Genomic DNA, 17113 nt, shown 5'->3' on the forward strand with positions numbered 1-17113 from the left:
AGAATTTTGTATCAAAAGAATTTATATTGCCAGAAGGTAAAAAAAAAAAGATATCACCCTGAATAACTTTCGTTCTAATGATCGGATTTTCACGAACTAAGTGTCAATCTTAATGGTTTCTAGGGGTGACCTCAAACATGCTAATTAATTAGTGCTAATTATTAAGCTGCGAAATCAGACACAAAATTGAACCTTTCTCTGAATAATCATATATATATATATATATATGTAATACAAAAAGTAAATACTTTTGTATTAATAAAAGAATTAAATCTCTTTCGTTTTCATAAAATGTCTTTGTTAAAGAATAAGCGTAGAGAAATTCTATTTTGGGAATTCAAGGCTGAAAACATACCATTGAAATATAAATAGATTTATATTTCAAGGGAAGAGTTATTTTTAGAATCGTTCCCTTTTTCAATTCCATATAAGGAAGCAGAAATGATTTTCCTTAATGCGTAAGGATACAAGGAATGTACGAATGTGCCTTTTTACTTCAAATCTATGTTGGTATAAAACGTAAGAGCGCATAGTTTTGCGTGTCCTTTTCATCTTGATGTGATCCCGATAAGCTGTTCCGGGATTGTCCGGAGTCTAGTCCATTCCCCTCCCGCAGGGAGCGTGGACGTCAACTGTTAGCAATACCAGCCTACATTTAATAAACCTGTTTAGAACGTATGATGGCTTATGACTGCAATTATTTCAAGCTAAATACAACACTGATAACAGGGTTGGAGCCCTGTTATTACAAGACGCCAGGATTAATACTTGCGGAGGAAGTTTACCCATTTTTATCTCGCAAAAACTAAGCGTAAAGTAGTCTGGCTGACTGCTAAGTTGAAATTTTCCATCAACCCCGGAGGAGAAAAAAATCGGCAGTGAAAAAAACGTTGAAGGAAGGATGGCGTTTTTCCACCCGTGCTACTTGTACCTCGTCGCGCCTGAAAAGCTGATGTAGGAAGGACGATAGCTGGAGATTGTCCCCTGAAACCAGTGAAAGTATCCCATCTGATGACCCTACAATTCCATAGTGCCTCTAAGTTGGAAGAAACATCAAACATGGTAGTGATTCGACACCGAGTGATCCTACAATTATTACTACTCAAGTTGTGAAATAAAAAGTGAATGTGCGCGAATCTTAATCATGAATATTCATGAATTGCTACGATTTAAGTGCGCGAAAAAAAGAAGAAAAAAAAAGTGATATTTTTTTTTCTCTCGTCAACGAAAAATGGATAAAGGTCAAAAGAAAAATGACAAATGAAAAGGATTGACTGTAGATATATTTTATTTCTCTCTAATTTTTTTTCTTTCTCAATGTTATGATTGAATATTTTAGTAATATTAGATATGAGTAGTAATCTAAATATTTTATTTTGAATAATGGAATAGTATATTATTAATGATTAGATTGCATTTCTAGTGTTTATATTGTTTTTTTTTTAAATTATGATATAGTACTGTATTTATCGTGCATTTTGAAATATTTTTGAAGAAAAAAAAAAATATATATATAAATGTGATTCAAACGTCAATTAAATTAGTGACGGCAAACTAAATTAGGTTTTTAAACTTTTGTTTCCTAATGATTTTTCTAGATCTAACCACATAAAAAAGTAAATTTTTCAAAACTTTCTTTTGAACCAAACAATGAAGAGTTTTCAAATAAACTTAAAGAAAGTGTAATACTTCTTTTACTTTTTCGGACTTGGTCAAAACTAAAAATTCCTATTTTAAAAAATGTGAAACCCAAACAAACGGACAGTTAACACTTAAACAAATTTGTGAGACTCCCTTATTACGATAGGCGAAATTGTTTAATCAGTTAAGTTTTTTATGCTTGATACTGATTTACCATATGCTTTAGTAGGGTTGTAGACTTGCAGGGAGTTTTGTTTGTTTATTGATTGTGTCGGGCCAGTTGTCATTCTATTTGGTAAGAGACTGATCATCTCTGCTAATTCTAAAAGTGACAACTTATCTTTGCACATTAAACAGCAGAATTCTCAATATGTTAAGGTTAAAAATGGTGAAAAAGATGTTTCAAAAAAAGTAAACATCGAAAAAAGAAAAGAATGATGTTTCAAAAAAGTAAGCATCGAAAAAATGAATGTTAAGGATGTTTCAGTAAAAGTAAACATCAAAAAATAGAAAGAAAGAATGTCCAAAAAGTTCAAATGTTTCGAAGATAGATCTAGTTAATGGATGCGTTCATTATCAGGTTAATATCGACGAAAAAATATGTAAAGGGTAACAAAAACAAAAAATAAAAAGAAAAATAGGAAAAGGAAAGAATGACCAAGAAACTGATTACAAAAACAAAATAATGAAAAGAAATTTAAGTAAACAAAATTTTGAAAAAGTACATGTATCAAAGCTTAGGAAATATCACAACCCACAAATGTTGAAATTAAATTCTGAATAAATGACACTTGTTGTCCAGTTCGTTTGCATGCAAATTTTGATATTTTTGTGTGAAAATTTTGGAAAATTTTAGTAGAATAGTTGTATTTCATCAAGTAAAAAATATTTTTAACCACACAGAATCTTAAATTCTGATTAAATGACACTTGTTGTCCAGTTCGTTTTGCATAAAAATTTTGTATGTTTTTGTGTGAAAAATGTTTTTGAAAATTTTAGTAGAATAGTTTATAAACATGTTTCATAATTCTTTCTGTTTAGTTGTCTAAACAGATGAAGTGCATTATCATGTTGTTATTTTTGTCATTGTAAATAATTTTTTTCTTCTTTACATAATTGAAAAAATGTTGTTTGTTAGTAGGGAAAAAGGAACAATCGTACCAACCTAAAAATTTTAAATTTAAAGTATTCTAAATTTTTTTTATTTTGGCTCACCAAAAATTTTTTTTGGGGGGGATGTAATACAAAAAGTAAATACTTTTGTATTAATAAAAGAATTAAATCTCTTTCGTTTTCATAAAATGTCTTTGTTAAAGAATAAGCGTAGAGAGATTCTATTTTGGGAATTCAAGGCTGAAAACATACCATTGAAATATAAATAGATTTATATTTCAAGGGAAGAGTTATTTTTAGAATTGTTCCCTTTTTCAATTCCATATAAGGAAGCAGAAATGATTTCCTTAATGCGTAAGGATACAAGGAATGTACGAATGTGCCTTTTTACTTCAAATCTATGTTGGTATAAAACGTAAGAGCGCATAGTTTTGCGTGTCCTTTTCATCTTGATGTGAGCCCGATAAGCTGTTCCGGGATTGTCCGGATTCTTGTCCATTCCCCTCCCGCAGGGAGCGTGGACGTCAACTGTTAGCAATACCAGCCTACATTTAATAAACCTGTTTAGAACGTATGATGGATTATGACTGCAATTATTTCAAGCTAAATACAACACTGATAACAGGGTTGGAGCCCTGTTATTACATATATATATATGTTAAGAATTGCCACGAGACGGCGCTCATATATGACACATTATTATTCAGTTGCCATTCAACTCTAGAACAGAGAACATCCTCCTGTTACTCAAAATGATCTTGTTAATTTTATGTTATTAAGTTTCAAAATAAATGTTTATGTTTATAACAGTCCGCTATTAATTGATCAATATATCACGAACACTAAACAAAAAGTGGTCATCGCCGAGCACGAAGACAAACGGAACGCTTGTGGAAATTGAGTACGAAATCGAAACGAATCGAATGGCTTTGGAGAAAATAACAGTATTTAACCGAAAACGGGGTTATATACGAGGACAATTGACAAGGATTGTAAATGCACTTCAGCAAAATACTGATTTACCTGTAGACAATACGGACATCACTCAAAAATTATCAACTTTGGATAAACTTAGAACAAAGTTAGAGGATCTACGCAGCGAATGCTATTCTACTTTGTCGGATGAGGATTTGCCAGATTTTGAAGAAAGTTTAGATGGGCTGCAAATTGACCTCGAAACATGCGAGGTAAGCTTTCAAAAACTTTTAAATCCAAATTCTAATTCAAATGAAAATAGTTCGTCCTCTGGTAACTGTAAACTAAAATTACCGTCAATTAATCTTCCCGAATTTTCAGGTTTATATGTTGAATGGTTGTCATTCAAAACGCAATTTATGTCTTTAATTTACGATAACAAAAAGTTGTCAGAACAACAAAAATTGTTTTACCTTCAGTCGGCACTTAAGGGTAACGCTAAACAATTAATTACGGTAAATGATACGTACAACAGTTTATTCGAAGCATTGAAAAAACGATTTGAAAATACACGATTGCTAATTATGAGTCATATTGGTGAAATATTTAATTTTTCTAAAGTTAAATGTGAATCTGCGTCTAGTTTAAGACAGATGCTCGGTAAAACTGAAAGTAATTTGCGATCATTAAAACAACTAGAATTAGAAACGAACCCTCTTTGCGAAGCAATATTAATTTATATAATTATTCAAAGAATTGATATTGACTCACGTAAATTATACGAAATGGAATAGGGTTCAGAATTACCGAGTTGGGAAAAATTTACGGAATTCTTAACTAAAAGATGTCAAGCACTAGAAAATGTAAACAGAAATTCAGGCGAATTTAAACGGGAACCAACCCCGAAATTCAAAACTCTAATGGTGAAAAACGAAAACAAAAATAATTGTTTATTAGGATGCATGGAATCCCACCCTATTTTCAGATGTAAAAAGTTTATCGATTCTAACGCAGATGATAGATTAAAATGTGTTGTAAGGAATAAATTATGCTTTAATTGTCTCGGATTTCACACAATGTCTAAATGTAAGAAAATTCATTTAAAATGCAAATCTTGTAACAAGAATCATAGTACAATGTTACACGGAGCGAACTTTTTCTTCGATAGACAAAATCAAAACAAAAATACGGGTGTGGCGCCAATGAGCAGGGAAGAAAGAGATAATTCAGTTTCGGAACAAGAAGTTACGCAATCACAAATGCAAAATGAAATTAATAACAAACCGCAAGAGGCACCATGTTTATATTCTTTTAATGTAAATAAAAATGTTCTTCTTTCTACAGTGAAAGTTAAAATATTGCAATCGAACGGAAAATATTTGCATTTAACAGGGCTATGCGATTCTGGAAGTATGAAATCTCTAATTACTGAAGAGGCAGCTAATTTATTGGGTTTAAAAAGATCGCGTTGTAGGTCAAATTTAATTGGATTAAAAAATACAGTATTTCCGATAACTGAGAAGATTTATTCGCGTATAAGTAATGATGAGGAATCATATAATAAGGAACTCGAATTGTTAATTTTGCCAGAAATAGCCGGAAATGTTCCTTCGGAAGAAATAAATATTTCTAATTTGAATTTACCCGAAAACGTAAAGTACGCTAATCCTAATTTTTATTTACCGTAAAAAATATCGATTCTTTTAGGAGGAGACGTATTTTATGAATTGTTAAAAGGAAATCAAATTCGATTAAGGGGTAATTCTATTATTTTAATTGAAACAGTTTTCGGGTGGATGGTTACAGGTTCGATCCCCTCTACACACCCACATGATTCCAAATGTTATTTCATACAGGACAATGTTGATGAAGGGTTAAATAAATTTTAGGAATTAGAGTCAATTGGGATAGTTCCAAATGATAATACAGATGAGGAAAGTACTGCTTTAGCTCTCTTTAAAAATTCTGTAGATTACAAAGAAGGGAGGTATCAAGTTGGACTACCATGGAAACATGATTTTAGGGAATTAAACGATAACTTAACTGTAGCCAGAGGACGGCTAGATCATTTGATTAGAAAATTTGAGAGACGCTCAGAACTGTATGAAGATTATCGTGAAATTCTGAAAGACTATGAAAATCAAGGCATCATAGAGAAGGTCCCAAAAGACAAAGTACAAACAGATAAACCGCTATTTTATCTACCATTTTCCATGGTTTACAGAGAATCAGTCAGTTCTAGTAAACGAATAGTTTTTGATGCCAGCTCACATGAAGAAGGTGAACTTTCCTTAAATGACTGTTTATACGCAGGACTTAGCCTAAATCCCCTGATATTTAACATGCTTATATTTTTTCATTTGAATGCTGTGGTGATCTTAGCAGATATCGAAAAAGCGTTCCTTCAAATATCATTGAATGAGACAGATCGAAATGCAGTGAGATTTCTTTTTCCAAGTTCGAACCCGGCCATAGGTGAGCAGTATGACATAAATATTTTTAGATTTTGCAGAGTTCTTTTTGGTGTCAACGCCAGTCCCTTCTTGCTTTCTGCCACAATTAAGGAACATATCAAAAAATATCAAGAGTTGCATCCCGCTACGACGAATATGCTCAATGAATGTCTATATGCCGACGACTTCATAGGAGCTCTCGACGACGTGAAATCTGCCTTTCAGATGTCGGACGAAGCCAAGAAAATTATGGCAGAAGCAAGCATGAATCTGTGTAAATGGAGTTCAAACAGCAAGGAACTGGTACAATTATGGAAGGATTGTGGGTTCGAAACCCATCCCATTCATTCGAAAGCCAATCCTGCTGCCAATTTACACAAAGTTCTAGGACTGCCATGGCATGCGCATGAAGATTACATCTCTGTAGATCTGAAAGACTTGCTTAAATTCGATGGAAAAGAAAGCATTACTAAAAGAATTGTTTTAAGAACTATCGGAAAACTGTTCGACATATTGGGTTTTCTTAGTCCGTACACAATAAGACTCAAGTGTTTACTCCAAGACTTGTGGCTTAGAAAGTGTCCGTGGGATACGGAACTTCCACCAGACATTCGCCAACAATTTATTCAGTGGAGGTCTGAGTTGTCTGTCATTTCGAAATTACAAGTTCCTAGAATGATTCTAGACTCCAGTCTAGATGATGCCAAGGTACTTCAAATTCATGTATTTTCGGATGCCAGCCAAAGAGCATAAAGAACAGCAGTGTACCTAAGAGTGAAGTACAGTGACAAAATCACAGTTAATCTTATCGCATCAAAGAGTCGTGTTGCTCTATTAAAGAAACTGACTCTTCCAAAACTAGAACTAATGGGTGCATTACTTGCAACCAGACTCGCCATAGAAATAGAACAGATTGTAAAACGAAAAGGATCCCCAACAGTTCATTTTTGGACAGATTCCCAGATCGCATTGTTCTGGATCAAAGGACCTCATCATAAATGGAAACAGTTTGTTTCCAATCGAGTGAAAGAGATTCAAGCCCTTAGCAATCCTGAATCTTGGTCACACGTTCCCGGTAAACTCAACATTGCTGACATTCTTACGAGAGGAGTTAGTGCAGAAGTTCTTCTGAAAAATGAGGTCTGGTGGTCAGGTCCCGAGTTTCTAAGAAAAGATGAGATTTCAGTGTTTGAGTGCACTAATTCTATTGCTGAAAACTCTTACCTTTCAGAGTAAAAAAAAGGTTAATCTGTTGAAAAGGATATGTGTTTTGCTTTAACTAATCAAAATGTTATGTTTTATAATTACCTACTTAAACTTACCAATAATTTTTCTAAACTTGCTCGTATAGTTTCATATATTTTTAGATTTATCTATAACTGTAAAAATCCAAAGAACGATTATTTATTTTCAGCTGTTACAATCGTCCTTTTACTTATTGTTACAATCGTCCCCAAGACGCCATTTCAGCTTCATTTGTTAAAAACAATGCTAGTATTTGTATATTTAGTCAAAGAAAGAAAGACTTATTAATGACCAAATATTTTAAAGTTAGAGCTTCTTTTATTTCGCATTTCTCTAAGTGGTCTTAATGCATAAGCAAATATTCTTGAAATCTGCAGCTTTTGACGAAATGACAAGTTGTCTAAATTAAAATTACAGCGTTTTTGCCATTTGAACTTTTTGGACAACCTGTGACCTTTGATAATTCGTAATTGGAACTTTTTTTCAACAGTTAAGTCATTTCCCCAGGAATAAGTATATTCTTGAAGGATGAGTTGAATTAAGTTTGAGTTGTATTACTTGTCCAGCTTGATTTGTATTGTTAAATTGCATAAATATTTAGCATAAATTAAAGAAAATCTATGTGATGCTCTAAAAATATATGTTTCCTAAACATTTTTATTTATTTCAATGTCTACTTGCAGGTGTGCAAAATTGAATACAGTTGTTTTGAAGTTATGAGTTAAAACTATGATATTTTTCAATTTTGAAACAGTTGTTTTGTTTTGAATTTTAATAATCTCAACCTCAATTATTTACTATACCAATAATATTGCATGTAATAACAATAAAATTACTATTTTCAAGTTGAATTACTAAAAATTTCTTTATTTTTTTTCAGTTATACATCTTTTCACTTTTATGTCAATTTGCATTGATAAAGACATATAAACACGTGTCATTGAATGTTTTATTTAGTATATACTTTCCAATACAATATGTTCTCTTAACACAAGAAATATTTTTTGTTGACAGTCTAAAACGGATTCCTAAATTAATGTACTCATTTTTAAGTAACTTATTACAATACAAAAACAATTCAAGTATTGCATTACAAAATTCATTAATTAATTGATACAAATTTTCTACACAAAGCCTGTCACATAAATGAGCTTTGGATTTCTTCAGGTTTTAAATATTTTGTTACTTATCATAGAATGTATAATTTTTGTTCAAAGGCGAAGTAAAAAATATTAAAATATTTATTTTTAACCATTTTGAACTAAAGTTCAATAAGGATATATATTTCTCTGTAAATTTGAAATTGTACGAAATATTAAATTAATTTTAAGTTAAGCATTCTAAAACAATTTTTGATTTAAAATCCTGGATCACCGGGGCAAACCGGATGTTCGCAGCAATGAGGGTATGCTCCTTTTCCGGTTCCTCCTCTGCATTTAGAATCTTTTGGAAGTGCAAATGAAGGACATCTGAAATTATTTTCCAAAAATTAAAATAGCTATTAATAAAAATAATATATTAAATACTTTATAATGTAAAGAAGCAGAAGTGATGATTCCTGCAAGAATTAAGACGAATAAACTGCTACGTTTAATTGCTTTAAAAAAATGACAAATATAAAATTTTAATTTTTTTTCCTTCTGTAAAGTAATTTCTGATCTTTTATAGAAACAGGTTACATGAAAGATGTAGATGACGTGGAAATATGCATCTTCGAACAAATTTAACTCAGAAATTCAGTAGTAAATATTTTTCGTAACAAAAAAATGAATTAATATAATTCAAATAAATTATTTTATTTATTCCTATTTTTTCACAAACTTTAAAATTCAGACTTCTTTTGAAAATTATGGAATAAATGTCTTTAACTTAAGTATTTTCTTTAATTAAAGAATATTTTTCTTCAAATTTTGGTCATGAAAAAGAATCCTCTAGTCTCAAACAATAAGGTATTTATATAGCATGAACTGTATGGAAGATTGCTTAAATCGAATTTCTTTCTACCGTCACGATTTTTTTTTATTGTGAGTAAAATTACAAGCAACGAAGTTAAATCGAATTATACATAGACAGTCACTAACGGCATACATAGAGAAAAGAATTCGTAAGAAGCTATATTTTCGGGATAAAAGTGTAAAAAAAAATTTAGCCCTATAAATTGGATGCTGTATCTTAAGGCGTTATTGACAAAAATTAATTACTCGAATTATTAATATCTTTTTAAAAAAATAAAAAGTGAAAATTGGTTGAATGTGCAACACTGTCTTCTAGATCAATATTATAACTAAGACGCATGCTTTATAAATACTAAGACGTTATTCTTCACGAAAGTAATCAATAACCTTAATTTTAAGGAACAATTTCAAAAAAAATTCAAAACTATGATATTTAAATGCACTTACCCTTTACCAGACAAAATTCCCATTGTGCACGTTTGTACCATGCAGGGATGTTCTGTATGGAATGTTTCTCCATTCTTATGTTCACCGCAGTTAGCTGAAATGTAAAGCAAAAATTAGAGATTACGCAGAATATAAACATTTAAAGAATCTGTTTTATCTATATTACGAAGAAACAGTCTCTTTTGAATTTGAGGAGAAAAAAGGATAGCATTGAAGTAGATTTAAAAATAATTTCTTTGTGTGTGATTAATGAACTAAATCCGGTAGATGAATGGCTCTGTGTTTTGCATGCAAACGGATCCTATATTTAAGTCAAATTAGTCTACTGGTTAGACAGATCAATTATCAGACTAGAGTTTACAGTAGACTTTCTTCCCAAAGTGCTCCCTTGCGCCTCCATATGTATAATTTTGATGCAGAGATCTACGCAATCAATCTGGTACTAGAAAACTTCAAAACAATTACAAATATGTTTACAAAAGTGGTTATCCTAGTTGATTAAATATCTTCTATATAATCAGTGAAACCATTGTTTTGAAACAGAAATTTATTTGAAATCAAACAATCTTTTAACCTTCTTAAATAAGAGAAAATAATTTATTTTCAGTGGGTTTGATCACACGTTGGTATCGAAGAATCCAACAAGAAAGCGCATCTGTTACATCAGATGCAGTAAAAGGATATGTTTTTGAAAAAATTAATGAAATGAATAGCAACGCTATACCTAAAATGTCAAAAAGTTGAACTTTGGATGTCATACAAGATGGTCGAAAATAACATTACCATGGACCCCGAAAAGAGGTAGCAGAAAATTTTAGACTTCAGAGTTGCCTGAGGCTGCTTGGCAGAAAATTTGTTCAAAATAAGAGTACCTTCTACTAAGATATGGTAGCCGGCCAGTGGCCGAGCGATTAGCGTACCTGACCGCGAAGTCAATGGTGGCGAGTTCGAATTCCGCTCAAGGCATGGATGTTTGTCTCTGTGTTGTCCAGTGATGTGTGAATGCGATGTGCCCAACCTATGAAAGAGTATCTTTGGCAGTGTATGGGTAATGTTCCTCGTTTCCGTGACTGAGGTTCACCAGTACCCACCGGGTAACCTTACAGAGCAACACTTCCGGCAACTTCCAGAGCAAATGAAAAAGAGTTCGGTGCTTGCGGCAGAAAAAAAAAACTAACTAAGATATGCCCCATTTGCCCAGAAGACAATATGCTTTCAGACTAGAAAGAGGTGTCCCTGCCCCCTTTTGACTATTAATTGTTCCTTTTCATGTTTTAAATTATTCATTGTTAACCTTTAAATGTTAGTTGATCGTCCTGTTCTTTTTGGCAGTGAACAGTTGCAGTTAAGAATTAATTTCTAAATAGAGCCATATGCAACACACAGTTACATATATACAGGTTATCACAAGTGAATGTTTAATGACAAAATTTGTCAAATTTAGAAAAAGACTTCGTAAAACTAAATTTATTTTTAGTCAATTTAAGCCAAAATGGGTCGTTTGCTCGTAGTTACGTAAAATTTTTTGCTTTGTCATTGAGTCTATTATAATAAAGGCAAAAATTAGTAGTATGCGTGTTTCTGTTAAAACTCCAAAAACTCCAGAAAAAAAATTGTTAAACAGATACGAGGGGGAATTGTTTTACTCTGATCCTAAGAATTGTTCAAAAATTTCAACTAATACATTCAAGAGAAACATATTTAAAAATGATTTGTCTTCATATCTTTAGCACTAGGCACTGTTTTACTTACCTTAATCACATAATATCTTTTGCGCTAGGCACTGTGTTTATAAACTGAAGAAGCTCTTTTGTCTTATTTATTTAAAAAATGTGTTTGTTTACGCTATATTTAATCAAAAACGGAATTAATTGAAAGTTTTTCCATTTTTTCCTTTATTATGGCAGGTAAGTTATATATGCTGTCTACCCCTACTTTTCCTATCCTAGCTACATTACAATTAGTAGCGTTTGAATACTTATTAAGAGTGTCCAAAATGTATGGTCTTGTTCAAGTACCTCGAAAATTACACATGTGATCTAAAATATAATAATACACGAAAAAAAATATTTTCAAAAGATGAATTCATTGATACCAAACTCGATTTTCTTTCACATCCCCTGTTGCTAAGGACTTTTTGGTATTATTTCATTAGTTTTTCAAAATATGTTCCTGACATGACAAATCTGACACGTGTTTCTCTAATTTAAACAATTTTTACTCTATCTTCATTTTGTATTTACATCGTCAGAACCGTAAAAGTTTTCTATGGGATACAATTGCAGCTGCTCTGAGAATAGCAGTTTACTTGTAGAATACTATTTTACGAAATCATGGCTGTACTCGATGTGTGAAAGGAACATTTCAGCTGCTGCAAAATAAATAGACTTGCTCCGAAATCTGATACAGAGTTGGGAAAACAGCATTGTCCAAATTTCTTACATACATCTCAGAGCTCATATTTCCAACAGCAAACCTATTCGTGAAAATAACAGGCCACATCAACTTCTTAAGGTTGAGAGTCTAGATACGTAGCGTTGGATAGTGCAGATTCGTGCTGTAATTTTGTTGTAAAATGTTTTGCAGAATAAAAATTCATAACTATGCAATGACATTGAAAGTTATTAGTAAAATGTTTATAGCACAAAAAATATTGTTCAAAAATAAAAACAGATATTTACTTTTTAATGTTGGGGGCACCGGAGTTGGGGGACCTGAAGTAACCATTACAATAAAAGAAATGGTAAGAAACAGGCAAAATACACTTCGAATCATAGTTGTCCTTATTTAGCGTTCCATTTATTAATACCTCAAAATGATTCTGCAAAAATGAAAAGGAAAACAGTGTTAGAAAATTCTCGGAAAAATGGTTAAATAACAATTCATTTAATAGTTATTTTACAATACTCAAACAAACAGTCAAATAACTTTAAATTAGATAGTATTCTAACAGTTAACAGTGGGAAAAATCTGTTTATTAACCGTTTTCCCCTAATACAATTATTCAACCAGACTTTTATCTGGACCCATTTAATGAAGCTATTTCATTCCACGCAGATGGGTACATATTATAGCACAGAGGGTAGAGGGTTTGTCGTGTAATCGACCGAATAGAGTTCGTGTCCCAGGGTTGACACAACAATATTTCCTCCATTACCTTTACATGAAGAGTTTCCAGTGTCCTAGGCTCACTAATTTGAGACCCTGAGCTGTTGGAATACGATACTCCTATTCATGCACATATGACAGCACCACAAAGCTACTAAACTATCGTCCACATGCAGTGAAATTTCTTTTTTCTAATATGAAGCCATGCAAGTTGTAAATGATTAAAGAGTGTATAGTATAACATTAACGGTTTTTTGCCCTTACGGTTTCAAAACTATAAAATTAAAAAATGTTCTTGACCGTAAACTTTACGGTTAATGGGATGGACAGACTGCCGGTTATTTTGCCGTAATCTTAGAATGAAAATTCTAGCAGTGTAGTATTACAAAATTATATGAGTAAAAATAACTGAATAAGTATAAACATAGCCAAAGCAAAGATTATTACCCTAAAGCAGTTTTGCTCGCAATTTTTTTTTTCTTTACCGTAGAAATACTTTCAACTTTTTCAATTTTCTGCAGCTGTCATTAAGACACCTTGATATCCTGAACCTTAGGTTTGTTGATATTTTTTATACTTTACAAACTTTTGATGATAGAGTGTCATTTGATAACGCTATACCTTTCAGAAATATTGAAAATTAAAGGGATCGCTTCATTATGCTTGGAGAAATACGCGGGATTATTTTTAGAAATTCAAAATTTAATTCCTAGTGCACTTTAGCATCCAAATAGAGTCTTGGTGCTGCCATCTAGTGTTGCAGAAACTAGACGTCCAAATTAACATGACCAACGGTGTCTTACCCATTGTGGTGGTCCTGAAAGAGTGGATACCACCTCTGGAGAACGCACTAGGTCTGCTCATCGGCAAGTCCGATATAGCAGCTCATTGGAAATAAAAAGTAAATAAATAAATAAAAATAAATAAAAAATAAATTATTTTTAGAAATTTTATCATTCTCAAAAATGTTAAACAATAGTAAAATATTATAATTAAGACACTTTTGCTCACGAAAAATAGGCAAACTACAACTAAAAATAGGCAAACCAGGCAAACTACATGCATCACGCCGTGTTGTACGTAGAATGTGAAGCCGAACGCTAGCTCGCATTTGCAAAATGAGAGAACTTTGGTAGTCGTAGAACAATCTCGTTTTAAACACGTTGAATGCCATACTAATTTTACATGGTTTGCCCATCTGGCCGAAATGATTTTCTCAGTATGTGTTGCATATTTTGATGAAATATTATTTAAAACAAAACAGTTAATTTTTGTAATCATTCATGATGCATTTAATTCACTAAGGTCTTAATAATCTTGGCGTAATAATTTTGGCATCGCCGGTCATCGGTGACCCTTATAAAGTCTAAAAATATTAAAAAAATAATTGGCTACCAACAGCATGAATGAAAGTAAAAATATAAAAAAATAATGGGCTAGCAAAAGCATGAATAAAGTAAACTAAACACATAAAGAGATAAACAAGAAAATAAAAGCAGACGATAAAATTAGAAGACCTTTTTAGAACAACAGAGTTGTTGCTTTATTTAGAGATTAGTTTTGTTTTGGAATTGGAGTTTTCTTATAACCCGTTACGGGTTTTTCCAATTGTTAATATGCTATAATAATTCAATATTAATTTTATTCGTTATTGCATATAAAATGTGGGGAAAAGATATGATTGTTGATTATCTAAAAACAGGAAATGAAAGAAAAAATATGACTTACTCTCTGATTTTCACTGCTCCAAGTGTTTTTCTAGAATCGATGTGTTTTACGAATCTTTTTTATGCTCTTAGCAATGATAAAATCTGTTTTATGATGCGTAGAAGAATGTTTTATGGTACATTATTTTGTGCAATGACCAAGTGATAGTTTTTATTAAATATTGACATTACTTTAATTTTCGACGTGACAACTCTCATACTTCAGTTTCTTAATGTATATTTTTATTATGTTATTAAAGAACTTTTTTTTCTTGCTAACAACAAAAGCAAATAAAATTATGACAAATATATTTTCTTACTAAATGCATTAAAGAAGAAATATACTTTTGAGAATCCTATAATATTAAAAAGGAGATTTTATGAGTGTGCTTCTTACATTCATTGAGTGTACTTCTTACAACCATTTGTTCCAGTATAGGTCTATATTTGCATGTGAGTGCATGAACCAATTTCAGTCATCAATCCTATAGTCATTCGAGAAATATAGTTCGTGTGAGAGTGATGCGTGGTAAATCTTTTTTTAAAGGATTATCATTGCGCCTTATTTCAATTTATATTGCAGATTATTTTTTCTCATTTACTCAAAAGGAAATATCAATGATTTTTGAAGTTTGGAGCTCTAATGAATCTAAAATGAGTTTCGATTTGTATTTTATTCACCATTCTTAAATAATTATTTATCTTTAACTCATTATGTAATGTAAATACATAATGTAACGTAAGTACTTTGAAAGCTATCTGAAACCCGTTTGCTTCTTTTATTTATAGTTATTAATTTTGAATGGGGTCTCTGTAAATCTAAATTATATAAATTCTAAATGGGGTAGAAATAAAGTTAAAAAATATATATTATCTCATATACTAAACAGCCTATTCAGGGAAAATTAATGCTTGATTCTGATATCCTTATTTTCAGCTTGAAATGATACGGCAGGTAAGCATAGTTGAACTTTTAAAAACGTGCTTTTTCAAGCCTAATAAATTCTAGTACAGAGTCAAGTGTAAAATTTTTTTAATTGTGTCGTTCAATTTTGTGCCAGATTGCAGTGGTATGATTGATTATTTAATTTGTTTTCCTTTAGTTCAAAGTTGATGTATTCAGCTGTACTCTTCTACAAAATTTACCACAGACAAATCTAACCTTTTAAGCATTGTAAATTGTACGATATGTAGTGATCAGTTACTATAGAATAGGCGACAAACTATGATTCTGTTGATGTTATCCTTCTACTTGCTCTAATGGCACAAAATGCTCTTTGCTTCCTTCGCCAGCTCATTTGGTTAACAGCACACGATCAGCATACCTCGAACTAGCTCGTCCATTCTGTATTGCTTTTGTTCTGCTTCCACTTGTCTCCGCCAAATTAACTGCTTCTCTTGCTCTGGCGAGCTCACGTGAAGTCGATTTGGATTAAACAATCATTTTTTTGCCTTTTTTATATAAAATAAAACAATGAAATTTCCTCTAGCTAAAACTGTTTGAGTCTTGTCACTACGTCAAATCGAACAAAAGTAATGAAGATTTAAAAAAATAATATTTCAGTCATAGCATTGAAAATTGAGCTTTTTTTCTTCCTTTTTATCGAAATCAATTTTTGTAAAAGTATTGTCATGTATGTCAAGTAAAATTTCTTTTTTACGGTTTTCAGACCATGCCAGTTGTTAATATTTAAAACACCGTATAGTTTTGTATTCAGGGTCTTATTACCATACTAGTTGTAAGCGGTTTCAAGACAGTTAAGGTAAAAAAAGGTTCCTAACGGTTAACTTTATGGTTAGTTAGATGGACATCCTGCTGTCGGTTATTTTACGGTAATTTTAGAATGAAAATTCTTACAGTGTGTACATAAAAAACTTCTATGAGATCGGATTCATGTTTAGCACCTCAAAAAACATAAGTGTACGAAAAATAAGAACTCCTACTAATTTTTCCAATTAACGTCCTTTATTGTGCTCTATTGCCTGGACTACTATAGAACTAAAATAATACAAATAACAAACTGATTATAACAAACTTAATCAATTAAAAACAATGAAAAGAAAGCGATTATTGCATAAATCTAAGTTAAGCTTTTAGCTGTAGCGTGGCGCTAAAATTACACTATATGACCAAAAACATACGGGCAACCGATTGTTATGGTGATGGAAGCATAATGGTGTGGAAGTGTTTCTCGTGGTTGGCCTGGGTCCGTCAGTTCTTGTGGTTGGAAACATAAACTCTGAGATGTATGTGGACATTGTGGACAATGCTGTACTCCCATCTCTATGGCAAAATTTCGGGAAAGGCCCATTTCTGTTAAAAGCAGGATAACTGCTCCATTCACACATCAAAGCTGGCACTGACGTGGTTTGATGAAATGGTTATTCAAAAACCGGACTGGCCTTCTCAGAGCCCCGATTAAATCCCGTTGAACAGATCTCCCAACTTCTCACGAAACATCAACGAATCAACTAGTGGTATCAGTTCATTGAATTTTATCACAGATATAATTCGGGTGGGGGAGCACTG

The 17113-nt window shown here is 31.9% G+C and overlaps 2 protein-coding genes across 2 annotated transcripts; one reads left to right on the forward strand and one right to left on the reverse strand.

Annotated features, from left to right (window-relative positions):
- Positions 1 to 3677: 3677 nt before the first annotated feature.
- On the forward strand, positions 3678 to 6875 carry LOC147802175 (uncharacterized). Its single transcript, XM_087152679.1, has 2 exons — positions 3678 to 3941; positions 5559 to 6875. Exons 1-2 carry the CDS (start codon positions 3678 to 3680, stop codon positions 6873 to 6875), a joined length of 1581 nt encoding a protein of 526 aa, XP_087008805.1.
- A 1795-nt stretch (positions 6876 to 8670) lies between these two features.
- Positions 8671 to 14743, reverse strand: LOC139426229 (U-scoloptoxin(16)-Er12a). Its single transcript, XM_071184261.2, has 4 exons — positions 14606 to 14743; positions 12451 to 12590; positions 9770 to 9863; positions 8671 to 8836 (listed from the first exon to the last, which is right to left on the reverse strand). Exons 2-4 carry the CDS (start codon positions 12542 to 12544, stop codon positions 8725 to 8727), a joined length of 300 nt encoding a protein of 99 aa, XP_071040362.1. The 5' UTR covers positions 12545 to 12590; positions 14606 to 14743; the 3' UTR covers positions 8671 to 8724.
- Between the last annotated feature and the right edge of the window lie 2370 nt (positions 14744 to 17113).

Source organism: Parasteatoda tepidariorum, chromosome 10, assembly GCF_982258835.1.
Source record: "Parasteatoda tepidariorum strain Cologne lab strain chromosome 10, Ptep-v5.0, whole genome shotgun sequence".
NCBI classification, from domain to species: domain Eukaryota; kingdom Metazoa; phylum Arthropoda; class Arachnida; order Araneae; family Theridiidae; genus Parasteatoda; species Parasteatoda tepidariorum.

What these genes read in the sequence shown, in the direction of transcription:
- LOC147802175 (XM_087152679.1), top strand. Translation starts at nt 3,678, where the DNA reads ATGGCTTTGGAGAAAATAACAGTATTTAACCGAAAACGGGGTTATATA. An exon ending in TTGACCTCGAAACATGCGAG is followed by an intron (nt 3,942 to 5,558) that starts GTAAGCTTTCAA and finishes AATAAATTTTAG; the next exon opens with GAATTAGAGTCAATTGGGAT.
- LOC139426229 (XM_071184261.2), bottom strand. Translation starts at nt 12,544, where the DNA reads ATGATTCGAAGTGTATTTTGCCTGTTTCTTACCATTTCTTTTATTGTA. An exon ending in GGTGCCCCCAACATTAAAAA is followed by an intron (nt 9,864 to 12,450) that starts GTAAATATCTGT and finishes TTTACATTTCAG; the next exon opens with CTAACTGCGGTGAACATAAG. An exon ending in GGAATTTTGTCTGGTAAAGG is followed by an intron (nt 8,837 to 9,769) that starts GTAAGTGCATTT and finishes AAATAATTTCAG; the next exon opens with ATGTCCTTCATTTGCACTTC.